This window comes from Scardinius erythrophthalmus (assembly GCF_964197995.2).
Source record: "Scardinius erythrophthalmus genome assembly, chromosome: 3".
Lineage (NCBI taxonomy): Eukaryota > Metazoa > Chordata > Actinopteri > Cypriniformes > Leuciscidae > Scardinius > Scardinius erythrophthalmus.
Window position 1 is genome coordinate 21,299,561 of NC_138223.1, and position 16,309 is coordinate 21,315,869.

General features: G+C 40.6%; 1 protein-coding gene across 1 annotated transcript; it reads right to left on the bottom strand.

The window, feature by feature from the left end:
* Window positions 1–14,033: 14,033 nt before the first annotated feature.
* On the bottom strand, window positions 14,034–16,309 carry LOC308688977 (thymosin beta-11). Its single transcript, XM_081362467.1, has 3 exons — window positions 16,213–16,309; window positions 15,139–15,251; window positions 14,034–14,919 (listed from the first exon to the last, which is right to left on the bottom strand). The coding sequence occupies exons 2-3, from the start codon at window positions 15,236–15,238 to the stop codon at window positions 14,888–14,890; spliced, it is 132 nt and encodes a 43-aa protein (XP_081218593.1). The 5' UTR covers window positions 15,239–15,251; window positions 16,213–16,309; the 3' UTR covers window positions 14,034–14,887.

The following is a 16,309-nucleotide window of genomic DNA, read 5'->3' on the forward strand; positions in this document are numbered from 1 at the left end:
CGAGACTAGATAATGATCTGAGATGTCATCGCTCTGCTGCAGAATTTCAACAGCATCAACATCTATTCCATGTGATAATATTAGATCTAGAGTATGATTACGACGATGAGTAGGTCCTGACACATGTTGTCTAACTCCAATTGAGTTTACAATGTCTTTAAATGCCAAACCCAATGCATCTTTTTCATTATCGATGTGTATATTAAAATCACCAACAATTAGTATTTTATCTGCAGTCAATATTAATTCTGATAGAAAGTCCACAAATTCTTTGATAAAATCTTTATGGTGCCCTGGTGGCCTGTATACAGTAGCCAGCACAAATCTCAAACGTGATTTATCATTTATACTATATATTTTTACATTAAGCACTAACACTTCAAAATAATTATATTTAAAACTTGATTTCCTTTGTGGTTTTGAATATTATTTCCATAGATTACAGCAACTCCTCCCCCTTTGCGTTTCAGACGAGGCTCATGTTTATAACAGTAATCTTGCGGGGTGGACTCATTTAAAGTAATGTAATCATTTGGTTTTAGCCAGGTTTCTGTCAAACACAGCACATTATTATCTGAAATCATATCATTAACAATGAGTGCTTTTGAAGTAAGCGATCAAATATTCAGCAACCCAAGCTTTAGCATTTGCTCATTTGTATTATAGCTGTTTTTTATTTGTTGAACATCAATTAAATTTTTAACCTTATATTGGTTTAAAAGTTTTTTGGATTTCCAAGTTCGGGGAACAGACTCAGAACATAATATGATGATAGCTAGGTGAAAGAGGCTCTATGTGATGGGATTTATCTGACCTTGGTGACGCGAGGCCACTAGCAGACGGTCGGTTTAGCCAGTCTGTCTGCTTCCTGACCTGAGGCCCAGATTGTCATGTTTGAGCTCTAAGACTATGTGCCATATTACTAGAGAGAAGAGCAGCACCATCCCAGGAGGGATGAATACCATCTCTTTTCAACAGGTCAGGTTTGCCCCAAAAACTTTTCCAATTGTCTATGAATTCTATATTATTTTGCGGACACCACCGAGACAGCCAACCGTTAAGTGAACACAATCTACTAACTATCTCATCACTCCTGCGAACAGGAAGGGGGCTAGAGCAAATTACAGTGCTTGACATCGTACTTGTGAGTTCACACACGTCTTTAATATTAATTTTGGTGATCTCCGACTGGCGGAGTCGAACATCATTAGTGCCGACGTGAATAATGATCTTAGAGAATTTACGATTAGCATTAGCCAGCACTTTTAAATTTGCTTTGATGTCAGGCGCTCTGGCTCCCGACAAACATGTGACTATGGTGGCTGGTGTCTCTATTTTCACGTTCCGTGTGATCGAATCACCAATTACTAGGGCACAATCAACAGAATTCTCAGTGGGTGTTTCACTGAGCGGGGCAAATAAATTTGTAACCAACAGAGATGTTGCCACAGATGGAGACCCTGGTGAAACTGAATAGCCGATGAGCCCACGTGAGACCGCTGGTCCAGGAGACTGAGGTGGAGCTGGGGCGATGAGCATCCGAGGTGGAGCCGGAATACCAGAGGACAGAGGCTGAAGGACCGAGGACGAAGGCGGAGCCGGGGGAAAGGTGGAGTCAGATGGAGCCGAAGGTGCAGGCAGGTCGACGACTGACCAAGGCGGAGCCGGAGGGACGAGGGAGCCTGGAGAAGCCGTATGGCCGATGGTTTCCGGTGGAGCCGAGGGAGGGAGGATCCAAGGCGGAGCCGAAGTGTCGACAGGCCAAGGTGGAGCGATGGGTCCAGAGGCTGGAGGTGGAGACAGGGGATCCTCCAGACTAGGTGGAGCTGGAGCAGCAGCGGAGGCAGGGCTGAGGAACTGACTGATTGAGGAGGTGGGAGAGGGAGGCTGGGCGGGCATTCAGGTAATAGTCAAGTCAAGTCACCTTCATTTATATAGCGCTTTTAACAATGTAGATTGTTTCAAAGCAGCTTTACAGTGATAATAGGAAATTCAAGTAACAGAGATTGTCTGATTGGCTTTACAGCAGCTCTAGAATAAAGTTATTGTCCAGCTAAAGTTAGTTTTGATTGATTCACTTCCGTCGCAACGATCATTAGTTATTAACTTAGGGGCCGCTAACACAACACTGTTCTAGTGTAATGTAACACTGTCACTGTTCACTGTTCTGTGAGAACGCTGATGGCGTGCACATGCGTATTACGCGTTTAGTCTATAGCATGTTTGAATATATATGTGCGCAGGCGTGTAGTCCTTCATTACAAACCAACCCTCAACAAACTACTTGTCTGGCCTTAAAATTTATAATACAGAATTCTTATCACTTCCGCGTAGCCACGCGAACCGGAATTATCCCGACAATGTTTTATCTGTACAGAGGTGAAGGGAAGGGAAGGAGGCCTTCACAGGGGAGAGACTAGTAGACACTTCAGGACTGCATTGTCTTCGTGTCCAGGCACAGGTCCTTCATCAGATCTGTATACGGCCTGGATCCGGCGGACTGCGGTAAACCTCGGGATAAACAGAGAGACTAATATTGGCGTAGATGCCATCCTTCTTATGATGTAACGGCTCGATGGTGTTTTAAGCCCCCAATGGCTCCTTAGAGGCAGCTAACCCTACCATCAACCTTAAACCTACCCATCCCCTCGCTGCCTGGAAGGCGCCATTGGGGGCTTAAAACACCAAACACCGATGTAACGAGTACATCAGGATTTATGGGAAGTGTTCCCGGCTGACCTAATCTATGCAGCCTAACATTGAATTATAGAAGTCTATAATGTGTTGTGTATGCTAGGTCAAAGAGATGTGTTTTTAGTCTAGATTTGAACTGTGTGTGTCTGCTTCCCGGACAATGTTAGGAAGACTGTTCCAAAGTTTTAGTGCTAAATAGGAAAAGGATCTACCACCAGCAGTTGCTTTTGATATTATCAACTGGCCGGAATTTTGAGATCGCAATAGATGTGAAGGACTATAATGCGTTAAGAGACCAATTTTTTATATCAGCTATGCATTCCGTTAATTTTGTGAATTGGTAAGTTTTGTCAGGACGTGACGAAATATAGAGCTGAGTGAAAAGGAGTAAGGGGATGCTTAGGTAGCTAGCTTGAAGCCAATGGGGCTGTCAGTAAGAACAGGTCCAGTCTAGTCACTCAGGTATCAAGGTCTTTATTTTACATCCAAGCAGGTATTGTATGTGTGTGTATGTAGGTGTGTGTGCGCATGTGGTTTCTACAAAAGAACAGAAATAGTCTTTTCGTTTACAAAAAACAATGCCAGATCAGATTCGTGGTAACTGCCAATGTTACATTGAATTCACAGGAAATAAAGTAATTTAAACAATACATGAGGCCATCTACTCATACCATAAGCTAATCAAATACACATCTAAATAACTAAAGAACATGCCTAAGCAGGAAATATAGCAAGCATAAAAATAAACACATTTAGGACAAACTTAAGAAATACAGAATAATATTTAACTATCAAACAAAGGCACTTACACGGTCAATTACACACACAGGAAAAAACAAAGAAAGGAGAAAAATTCAGTCCTCTGCACAGTACATCCATGTGCAGAAGGAAGATGCTGTGGGCACAGGTGCAGTTAATAAAGCCTGATAGAGTCCTAATTGGCTTGAGATCAGGTGGGTGGAGCGAGAGGTTAATAGGGAAATTAACAGGCTAAGAGGGGTGTGGCACATGCTTTGCCCCTTGCAGCTTAGGGACATAAAAACTTCTTAACAGCTGTCCCCAAATTCCAAGGATTGATCCAGGAAGTAACTGAGTTCAGACACTGATTTCGGTATGAGAAGTAACAATCAAACACAATGTGATCTTTACCATTGTGATGCACAATGTGGTGGGGTATGAACCAGGACTCAGGGGCATCTTCTATTTCAGAGGATGACAACTTATTGATATACCCAGCATTAACTAATTTCTGGATCTCGCTGGTATAGGTCTCTGCCTGTTGTGGGTTTTGAAGGAGTCGCCTTTCACAGCTGCGGAGACGGGACATTACTGCCTTCTTGGGGGCCAGAGGTCTACACGGAGGAGAAGTGCTGCATATGGTAGGGTGCCATCAACGGTCTCAAGGACCGGTGGTCCTTGATGGTTTGGGTCTCAAGCTGGTGCATTGCCTCTTGATCCTGTTTGGAACGAACCAGAGCTTTCATGCTTCTCTGAGGTAATGCATCAATCTGTCACAGTTACTGGACATTATGGTGGATGGCATCAGGTGGGCATTTAAAGGAGATATAGTGAGAACAAGTAGAGGGAAAGCTAGAGAGATCTCTTGCAGGACCCTGCAGTGTCCAGCCGAGCTGGGTCTTGATTGCTACAGGGGTTCCAGGAGGGCCTAATTTGACAGGTTGTGTTGGGATGATAAGATGTGTATGATCAGCCCCTAGAAGGAGAAGCAGTCTTACTTTATTAGGCTGTTTGAGAGGGAGCTGACGGAGGTGTGAGTTGCACCGCTGGAGGAATTTCACCGGGTGAGAATGTTCTGACAAGGACAGCTGGTCAGCAGTGAAGGCTTGACTGATGAGATAGGACTTATTAGGATGCACTTTAGGAATAAGGGTAAAGGATACAGAAGCTCCCTTAAGAGTCTGAACATCCTGTCTCACAGTTCTCAGCTGTAGACTCTCAGATTTTCCTTTTAACTGAAGTGTTTGGGCAGCAGGGTGAAGAAGGATTGTTCTTTCGGACCCATCATCCAGTATGGCATAAGTGTCTAATGTGATAGAAATATTTTATGTAATGGGTATTTTCAACATTAAATGTACAGAAAAACGCAGACTAAGGATGCTCAGGTCAAAGGCCATATATACTTAACCAAAAAGTGCCTAACACAGTAGAACTAACAGTCATATGACTAGCTCAGATCATTACAAACCAATCACCAGAACAAAAACTTGCGAGTTCACACACCTCTTTAACGTTAATTTTGGTGACAAAGGGACACTGGAGATACTGGGAACTCTGGAGACACAGGGGAAACAGGAATTACCTTGCCAAACCAGTCTATGAGGCTCTCCTCAAAAATGACCTTCAGTTCCTCATAATATATCCCAGAGGCCACTGATATCTCATCCACAGCAGTAGTGGTGTGGGCGGGGCTCTCCTCCCAGCCCTCGAGCTCCACAAGCACTCCCTATGCGACGCACAATGTTGCCGGCTCACGAACCGGTTCAGACTCCGTTTGTGGTCCGGGCTCTGTGACGATGACACTCTCTGTCCTTATCCTCGGTACAGGCTCGTCTATCGCGGCAGGCTGGTCTCCACGGTCTGCGGTGGGCACGTGCAACTTCTCCGTCGCATCACTTGCTGGAGGTGGATGGCTGGTCTCTGGCAGTGATGGAGTGGGGCTAGTGGTGATGTCATCCTCAGCAGGGCCAATGGTGAATGGTGAATTGTTCACCAGCACCCACTCCACAAATACGGCAAAATCCTCCTTCGGACCGCCCGCTGGAATGCGTGCCTTGGACTGCTTGCTCAGGCTGGTGTGATAAAATACACAGAACGAGCAGTCTGGGTAGTGTGTCTGACACGCAAGCTGGATAAAGTCACAAGTGTGTTCTTCCAGCGGGCGGTCTCCCTGCTCCAGACAGAGAAGCTGGATGGCGGGTAGAGCCATAGGGGGAAAAAACTGAAAAATAAAGGAAAAAACACAGCCCAAAAAAAAAAAAAAAATCACTGTTAGGTCTGTTATTCTGTCAAAGAGGACAAAGCTCATGGAGACGAGGAATACGTAGAAATAACATTTAATAACCAAACTCTCAGGGGAAACCCCAAACACTCACGCTTACATTGAGGATAACAGACAAAGACTAAGGCTACGTTTACACGTAGGTGGCTATTTTCATAAACTGACATTTCACCCCTCTTCATTTTCAAAAATAACATCGTGCACACGAACCTGTGTATATGCTGTCAAGAGCATGCCAAACCTGTAGGTGGCAGTGTAACGAGAAGCTCAAGCCCACCTTAGCCAATCAGAATCCTGAAAATAGTCACATTCTGTGACGTCGCTACCTAAAACTCCGGTTTTCTCTGTTTACATGCAAACGTGCAAACGAAGATTTTCAAAATCTCCACTCTGGCCGGAGTTTTTAGAAAGAACCGGTTTCATTGGCGAATCCTCCGTTTGCGTGTAAACGAAGGGCGCAAACGAAGGGAAATGTCTCCGTTTTTCAAAATAACCATGTACGTGTAAACGGGGCCTGAAGGAGAACACAAGGTATAAATACACAGGGTCTAACAAGATAACTAATGAGGTGATTGACAATGCACAGGTGATAGACATGACTAATTAGAACAATCATGGAACACTAGGTCACAGGACTGAACCAAAAACACAATAAAGGGGGGAAACACAGATCATACATGTAACAGTTTATATGAAGGAATTTTCTATATTGATATTTCACAAGTGTTTAACCTGTATTTTGACTTATGCGTTGGATTGTAGGGGTGTAACGATTCGTTTTAACAACGATTCAATTCGTATCGCGATTCGTGGTTGTCGATATGATTCAAGGACGATATTGGTTCATTTAGAACGATACGATCCGAAACGATTCAGTGACTTTTTAGCCAAAAATTATTGTAAGGGAATCAGGTATCAATTAATAATGGATATAAACAAACAAGTAAACAACAATTAATGTCAAATGCATTCACATTTTATTTGAATAAAGTAGGACTGCACGATTATGACAAAAATTGTCGATTATTCCCTTGAAATTGTAATTGCCATTATTAATTACGATTATCACAACAATGAATGATGTTTTGAATAGTTTGGCCATGGGACCCACATTTCCCTATGGTCATCAAGCCGCGACCCACCTTTTTAGGAATTATATAGCCTAGGCCTATTATAATACATTTGTTTACACAAAAATTGTTGACACACAAGTTCTGTCCCCCTTTACTTAACATACAAAAAAAAATGTAAGAATATGACAAATACTGATAAAAAGTATGCGAGGTTAAGCTATTAAATAGCAGTCCCAAACTAGTTTTTGTTAATACAATCTTGGTATGAGCCACCACAGTCATATACAAATATACAAAATAACCAGTAAGTGGCATTTTGTTATTTTTGTTACAAACAACAAACAACAATTAGGCTACCATGGTGATACACAATAATTAGAAGAACTGGTAAAGAAACATGGAAACTGCTCCTGATAAATAGCAACACACAATATCGTACGTACCAATAACGTAATTTATTGGTATTTTACTTTTATTCCGTAACTTACTAATTTATGACGTTGCATGCTCATATTTCTTTTGCGCTTTAGTGAAGTGATACAGCGCGCGCCGGCGCATTTGCGCTACTGCAGTATAGCGGCTGAGAGGACAGGAAAGTCCGTTTTTCTGAGGTGAGAGACTTTGCGCTTCTTGTTAGGTGTGTTCGACATCGGCTGCGGCTGGATGTAACCGATCGTCGAGAGTAGCCGCGTGCAGGCGGGGAGGAGCTGCAAACGGAGACGTGAAGTCGGACACTTTCTGTTTCCCGTAGTGACCGCTCACGTGGTGTTTGCATACTTTACCACAGCTGAAGTGAAATAAATGCAATATTTGCCAAATAATACACAGATGTTTCTGAGACATTTTCATTCAATACTTTATGTACTGCTTCATTCAGCATCTGTTTGAACAAGAATAAAGTTCAACTTAAGCTACTATCAATGAAGTGGATTTTAATCAGTTTTAATTTGACAAACATGACACAATATAACACCACAACTACATGAAAAAAGTGTTTGCTGTTATAAAAAACTGATTTGTGAGCTTTAGAGGAACTAAAGGTGGTCGAATAAACACGAAACACACGTGATCATTGTCATGCGGTGAATCCGGCCAATCGTGGAACAGCTGTGTCGTTATCAGAGCTCCAGCAGCCCAGTGCAGCCGCTCTTGAGAAGCTGCGCTGGCTGAGTTCTCCGGCTACTCTCGAATCGCTCTCGCGGTACTTTGATGGCACACGTCACAGTCACATGGCGTCGGCGCTGTATCATGTCGGACAAAATTTCTAACCGGCATGCACAGCTTCAAGTCAGCCACCGATCGGTCTGTGCAGAGCTGCATGAAGTCGAACAAGCCTGTTGTTTTTGCGCTGCTGGCGCATCACGCATGGCGACGACGTCACAGATCGGCAGACTGAATCGAGTAACGTTTAACGCCTTTATCATTAAAAGTGCTAAGAAAAAACATCCATATAAAGTCTGACTTGCTTAAATCCAATGTGTTATTTCCTAGTATCGATACAATCAATTCATTACCTTTTAAAACGATGTTAGATCGATATATGTCGTCCGGAAGGCCAACTTGCCGAGCACAGATCAATGTAGTTGGATCATAGGAATATAAATCGATACATCGATGTAGTTGATGAATCGTTACACCCCTATTGGATTGTATTGCTTTTTAGGGTTGAGGGAAATATCCATAAACATAAGGGAAAAGTTACTGGTCCTTTTTTGATAGGACATTATTCGTTTCTCTACAGATTTTTTTTTCTAACAGTGTACAGATAAAATACACATGAGTAGTACACCAATATAATTACTGTGTAGGCCAATGATTGAGCAAAGCATCCTGGCTGTGGTTGTGGTCGTTATTGCACATATTTTAGGGGGTGTCTCTTGCTCAAAAGGGAGGCTACAGCAAGCAGAACAAAAGAAACCACAGGAATTATATTGAGTGAGGTTATGCAACATAGCAATTCAATTGTCAATTGTCTATTAATTTAATTATTTGTGTAAAATAACATTGCAGTTTGCTTCTGGACCTGATGATGGTCATTGAAATATCTAATTGGACATGGAATATTTAAACATGCCTCCAACTACCATGCACTCTATTGGTGTCTTGCTGTTTCCAAGCATGCGCTTTGCAATCTTGAAAATTGTAATCATTGTTAAGACACTCACAATATTACACAATAGCAGGCAGTTAAACAGAAGAATATGGTTGGGAGACTATATTATATTTTATATTTGAGATGATTTTGCTTTGAATTCTTATATCCTGAGAAAATGCAAAGTGATACAAAACATATACAGACTTGTGAAAATGTCATTAATACTTTGAAAGTGTCTACAACACTGATACTTTCTCATGTAAGTCAGGTTGCTGTGGAAACAGTAGTGGAGGCCTCTATTTATCTTATAGTAAACCACTTTGATCAACAGATGGAATTTTTGTAAAGTAGCAGTGATAGAATTGTTACTATAATGTCATGGCTGCTGAAGATACATTATCCAAATTAACCGCTGCTTATTACATACAGTACACTCACGTAAAGCGATATACTTTATACTATGATTTTTTTTTTTTTTTTTGCTAATTCTTACTATATTATCACCCATTTTTATATACTATCACGAATTATAAGTATTGTCCAATCTGCTAAATGCGACTATAAGGCAAATTATAAACACTGAGAAATTATGTTACTATATTACTATAATAATTAAGTCACACTTTAGATTAGGGTCCAATTCTCACTATTAACTATATTAACAATGACTTTTGCATCAATAAACTTCTAAGTACTGCTTACAAATAGTTAGTAAGGTAGTTGTTAAGTTTAGTTGGAATTGGCTAGGACAAAGAATGTAGAATATGGTCATGAAGAATAAGGCATTAGTATGAGCTTTTTAAGTACTAATAAACAGCCAACATTCTAATACGCATGCTAATAAGCAACTAGTTAATAGTGAGAATCTGACCCAAAACTAAAGTTTTGCCAATAATTATGACCGCCGCTAGCGTAGCTAGCGAAAGCGGTCATATAGGGATTGTCAAAGTTTTTTTTTTTTTTTTTTTTCGTCACCTTACTGAATTTTTCGTCAACGATACCAGGGACACCGAAGCACCGGGGAACATGAAATTTGGTGGGCATGTAGCCCCACTAGACTTCTAAGGAAAAATTTCGTTTGGTCCCCAGGGGCCAATCCCCCCCCGCGCTGGGCCCCCCCAAACCCAAAAAAATGCAGTTTTTCCTAAATAACTACCTGAACCGTGGCACCGAGGATGAAGAAATTTTTATGGTATGTTGCTCTACTAGACTTTTACGGAAAAATTTCGTTTGGTCCCCAGGGGCCACTTCCCCCCCCGCGCTGGGGCCCCCGTAAATGTTTCGTCAACGATACCAGGGACACCGAAACACCGGGGAACATGAAATTTGGTGGGCATGTAGCCCCACTAGACTTCTACGGAAAAATTTCATTTGGTCCCCGGTGGCCACTCCCCCCCCGCGCTGGGCCCCCCCAAACCCAAAAAAATGCAGTTTTTCCTAAATAACTACCTGAACCGTGGCACTGAGGATGAAGAAATTTTTATGGTATGTTGGTCTACTAGACTTTTACGGAAAAATTTCGTTTGGTCCCCAGGGGCCACTCCCCCCCCCCCTGCGCTGGGGCCCCCATACATTTTTCGTCAACGATACCAGGGACACCGAAACACCGGGGAACATGAAATTTGGTGGGCATGTAGCCCCACTAGACTTCTACGGAAAAATTTCGTTTGGTCCCCGGGGGCCACTCCCCCCCCCCGCGCTGGGCCCCCCCAAACCCAAAAAAATGCAGTTTTTCCTAAATAACTACCTGAACCGTGGCACAGAGGATGAAGAAATTTTTATGGTATGTTGCTCTTAAGGGCCCACATCAACCTAGCCCATAATCACTCATTTGTGATTTGCGCCCCTCCCATAAAAAATGAAAATGCAATATTATTCTGCTTTAATCGCCCCTATCTTCAGTGGAGATGTTCAGAACTGCACCATATTTCATGTGTATGATTAACTTGACATCCTCTGGGGGTATCCTCTGCTAAGTTTTGTAGAATTTCATCCATGGGGGGGTATAAAATAAATTCATTTATGTGCACATTTAGTGACTGTACACTCATCAGCCTGTAGATGGTGCTGTTGAGCGAAGGGTTGCTGGTTTAGGATGATACTGTCACACACACACATGCAGGAATACAAACAAACGCAAGCATGCACACACACTGACATCCACACGCACAGACACACACCCATACACACACATACAAATCCACATGCACAGACACACACACACAAACACACACGCGCACACATGTACGCACACATACATACACGCACAGACACACACACACACACACACACAGACACACACATACACAAACACACACACATACACACACACACACACACACACAGACAGACATGCACATACTATTACTTTTTTTAGGTATATACATAAACACGCAATACAGCCAAATTACTCCATGTCATTTATTTTTGTGGAAAGCCAGTGCAGGCCTGAGTGGCGGTCATATTTTGTACCGCGATGCGGTACATCTAGTTATTATAATTATATTACTATAGAAACTATATCACTAAATATATAACACTAAATATACTATATTATATTAAAAACTTTGTATATTCAAAACTTTGACTTTCTGTAAAGCTGCTTTGTAACAATGTGTATTGTGAAAAGATTTAAATAAATTTGACTTGACACTTTTGTTATTGACCTTATTTTAATTAATAATAATTATTTATCTATTTTCCACCTACACTTTATTTTTAGTCTACCATGCAACTGTTAAATCTGCTCATTTAAAATGATATGCAATCTTAAGGGTTAAAACAATCCCATTTGAGGTCCCTCTCCAATGCACTCTTTATTAGTAGCCAGCATCCCAAAGGCTCAACTTCATTTGTCTGTCTGAGCCAAACACTGAGACATGAAAGATCACTGAACCACAATTCTATGTGCAACGGCTTGTGAAAAGCTAAATGGCCTCCCATTGGCTTAAGTCGAGAAATACCGGAACGATCAATGGGCCAGCCAGACTGTAGCTTTCTGCTGAGGTCACACAGTGGGGCAGCTTTGAGGTTGTGTCTTAACAGATGTCAGTAACATTAAGGCAGACAGTTGGGAGAGAGGAGGCTTGATACTGTATTCATTATCAACAGACTATTAGGTCTCAATGAATGATATTCAGATATTTACATTTTAAGTTGCTCTCCTGGAAAGTGCTCATGTAATCATACATTTCATAACATTCACTTTGGCTCTTTACAGTACAGTATTATTATTCTGTAAGACTACTTTTTCAGCAGCCTTGGTTCGAGAAGTATTTTTCCCATAAGGATTTTTAGAAAGTCTTTGTTACAAGAGTTACAAGTCATGAAGCAAACCAACCAGCTATGAGGTGAATAACAACATTATAAACTTTGATTTGAAGCAAAAAGTATTTGAAAAACGGACAAAAAGACAAAGGTACAAGACTGTAATTAACAGCTTTAATGAGGGAAAGAACTGTAATCTCAGCATTGCACATGATTTATAATCAAATAAAAAACAATGGATACATTTAAAACTATTGATTTAAAGATATTGATTATGTATTTAGAAACTATATATTTTACGTTTATTGCAAACTGCCCTATATATAGTAGGCAAAAAAGGTATGTGAACAGAGTAGCATTTCTAAATTCAGTATTCATAAAACTGGTCGGATGACTTACTACTTTTTTACTTTTGGACATTTTACAATCCCATGAGGTAATGGGGGAGGATTTATGAATGGCAGTGAAGTGACACAACTAGCGCTGGTCAAATGACAATGACAACAAATATTTTTTAGCATAGCAATATTAGCAATATTCTTAAGCAAACCATCGATTATCAACCTCCGAGCTAACAGTAGGTCTGCCTTTAAAGTTATCGAAGTTTCGAAGTTATCATAAAAAAATCAATTCCCCTATAATAACACTTTTGCACTTTATAAATAAATTGCAGAAAAACTGACCCAATTACAGTCAAGTCAAGTCACCTTCATTTATATAGCGCTTTTAACAATATAGATTATTTAAAAACAGGCCAAGGCCAAAAAGCAGCTCCTAAAACAAAGCCCATGGCCTTGTTCAACAGAGAAGTCTATTCAATGAATTTACTAGGTAAAGTTATATAACAGAAGCCCTAAGGACCAAGCCATTAATATACTCTGCCCAGACAGCTATTAACAGATTATGTGGCATGCCTGAATTTGCACTTTATTTAAGCAGCCACCTTTGGCATTTCTTGTCTTCACCAGGACATGAATACTTTTTTAACCTCCAATATAACATGATATATAACTTATAAGCTAGAAAGATCTAATACGTACCTCAAAACTGTTTTCATTTTTGATTAAGATTTTGGAGAGAATGGATGAGAGTGAGGGAGACTTGCAGAAATTTTATTAATCTATCTGCTTGTGATGTCACTGTGACATGAAATGAACACAAATAATCTTCTGAAGCCCCTCGCCTCCAAGTCCAACCAATGGCATTCCCAAGAGATTAATACAGTATTAAGTGTAAATGACTTAACACCAATCCACTTACAAGGACACATGCTAAAATCCTGATGTTAAGTGTGCCAAACTGTTCTACAGTAGAGAAAATCATCAGCGAATGAGATCAAGGAAGTTGTGGCCATTTTAACTGTCCTCTTTATTCACATGCAATATGCAGTTAAAACAGTCAAAATTGGCTGAGAGTTTAGAGGGTAATGATGATAATAAATTATGGTGTGGATTAACAAAAGATGATTGGGATTATTCATTGTCAGATAGAAGCAAAGTGAAATGGTAAACTCTGTTTAAAATGGTTTCACTTTGGATTTTCCCTTGGTTTCCTCCACTGATATCTATTTTATAGATATATATATATATTTTTACTTCTAAAATGTTTTTAAACCTGAGACTTGCTTTGTAAACATTGATATGGAATCTGTGTCACCATGCCATTGTAATTAGGTTGCAGAGGAAAACACTAATCCATGGTGCAGGAGGCAGGCTTCAGAAATCCCCACCAGAACAGATCATGGTCACGAGCTAATTGGATGTTCAGTGTACTAAGGGTGGAGACTGCATATTTAGACATTAATATGTTAGCGTTATAACTGAACTTTATCTATTTTCAGATCTTGCATGTGGGGAAATTACAACAAAGACTGAACACATAAAAATCCTGATAACAAAGTTTTTTATTACAACAGTTTCAATGTTCCATTATCGATAAATGGTTTGTGGCAATATAACATGGTTGCTGAGTTTTTTTCTTTTTACAAAACCCAAGAAAGAAATTTGATCTACAGCTGAAAGCATTCACATTGAATTTACATTTTGAACGATGATAACCGCCATACAATAAGACAACCAAGACAGGGTGCAACACAAAGCAACCCCAAAACCACATCGATAAAAAGGGCACAATCAATTCAAATACAACACCCGGTCCTTAGAAGTGTTTTCACATCTAGACTGAATTTGCTTTTTTCTCCTCCTCCTATTTCTTAGCAATAAAAAAGCATTTCACTGAAGCAGCACTAACAAGAAGGTGTTAATCATTACCAACATAAAAATCCAAGATTGTGCAGTTTATCCTAAAATTTGAAATAAAAAATACAATGCCATAACTTTGTGAGCTGGTCACTTGTCAACAAAAAGCCACGCCTCATTCGGATGATGAATATTTGGGGATATCCACTAGGCCACGCCCCCCCGTCCTATGGCATAGTCGAAACCAATGCAAAATAGCCCACCATGGGCACCAGATGAATCCATGCCACATGCTCCTGGAAGTAGAAGCTTTCTCTTTTCTTCCCAACGCTGGAATGGACAAGGGAGGCGGTCCAGACGCATCTAGGTGTTGCTAGAGGGTCGGCTCATCCCATCCGAAAGTGATGCAGCTTTAGATTTTTTTTTTTTTTTTTTTTTTTTTTACATTTTGGTTACAAAGTTATACTGCTAAAAAAAGTGAATGAAAAGAAGGCAATGCAGGGAAGGGAGTGTGCACAGTGCATGATGGCAGCTTGTGTCTTCACGAGGCCGCCTGCTTCTCCTGTTCAATGGCTGTGGACAAAGAAGGAAGGGTCACATTTATATTCACCTCCTCTTTGCCAACATTTGCACTCAATTTGTGCTTCTAAATCTCATTTGATAACATTCTGTGTGAAGATTAACTAATTATAACCTAAGGACACAGATATAGACGTTTCCAAGCACAGCTTACTATAGTTATGTAATGCCTGGATGTCAAAAAAAAGGACAATTGTGTGTTGAAATTCTTACTTTCTTTAGATGGCAGTGGGTTTTTCTCCTGCGTCTCAGTCTTCTTCAGCTTGGTTTTGTCGAAGCTGGTGACCTCTTCCAGGTTTGGTTTGTCAGACATGATTGGTTGTGTGCTTAAGGAACAAAAGAGAATAATTTTTTTTTTTTTTCTTGCGTTCTTGTCTGCAAAAGCACTTAAGTCATTAGGAGAGAGTGAGGGTTGCTTCGCTAAAACACCGAGGCAATGAAGGTCTTGCAATCTATTGTTCATTTGGAGGCGATTTGCATCACATCCCGTTAATGTTCATGACAGTGCCACACAGCACTGAACAAAACCGCACCCTTTTTGAATGGCGTCTGAGACAGCAAAAATGAATATTTACATAACAATAGCAGTTCCCACGCTGAGACTAGCCTACAAGAGAGGCGCAAATGATGATTCAATACGACAGCGGAACGTTTTGCTTATCTTTTCTTTTCTTTTCTTTTTCTATATTTTTTTTTTTTTTTTTTTTTTGCGTCAGTAAAAATCTGACAGATTTTTGCTCATTCAGCTCGGTTTCTTTCGTGAGCATGGTCGCACAGATCATTTCGACTGGATTTCAGAGAACGTGATTACATTCAGGAAAAAACACCGCCCTGTGCCGCTTTATCAGCCAGCACACAATGCTGCCGTTTCTTTTAACGCCCTGTTCACCAATCACACGTTATAACACATTACTGCCTTTGATACAAGGGAGCAAATGTGCCAACTGACATGAGACACACATCCTTATTAATGCATTTGCAGCACAAAGAGGCTTAACAAAGGAAAATAGGTTAACCGCCTTGATCGCCTAGAGTTATCGACTTTAAATCAACATTTGCGTATTTGTTAATAGCTACTATTTAGAATGTTATAAAGATGCTTTGAACACAGCACGTCTTCAAATACAAAGACATATGTTTTCAGAAATAATTTGAAAAAGGACAGATTTCACACGTCCAATAAACATAGGCTACTGATAGCCTATAACGGTCTGCATTTTTACCAATAGTTGCCATGGTGCCAATATAATTATTTTATGTGCGTAACATTAGATCTAAAATACATACCTTGGTAGACGGATTGGAGTTAGAAGTATTTAGCTGAATAACGTTGCAGTTACTGTGGCGCGCCAATGCGCAAGCATGACATATATAGAGGGAGATA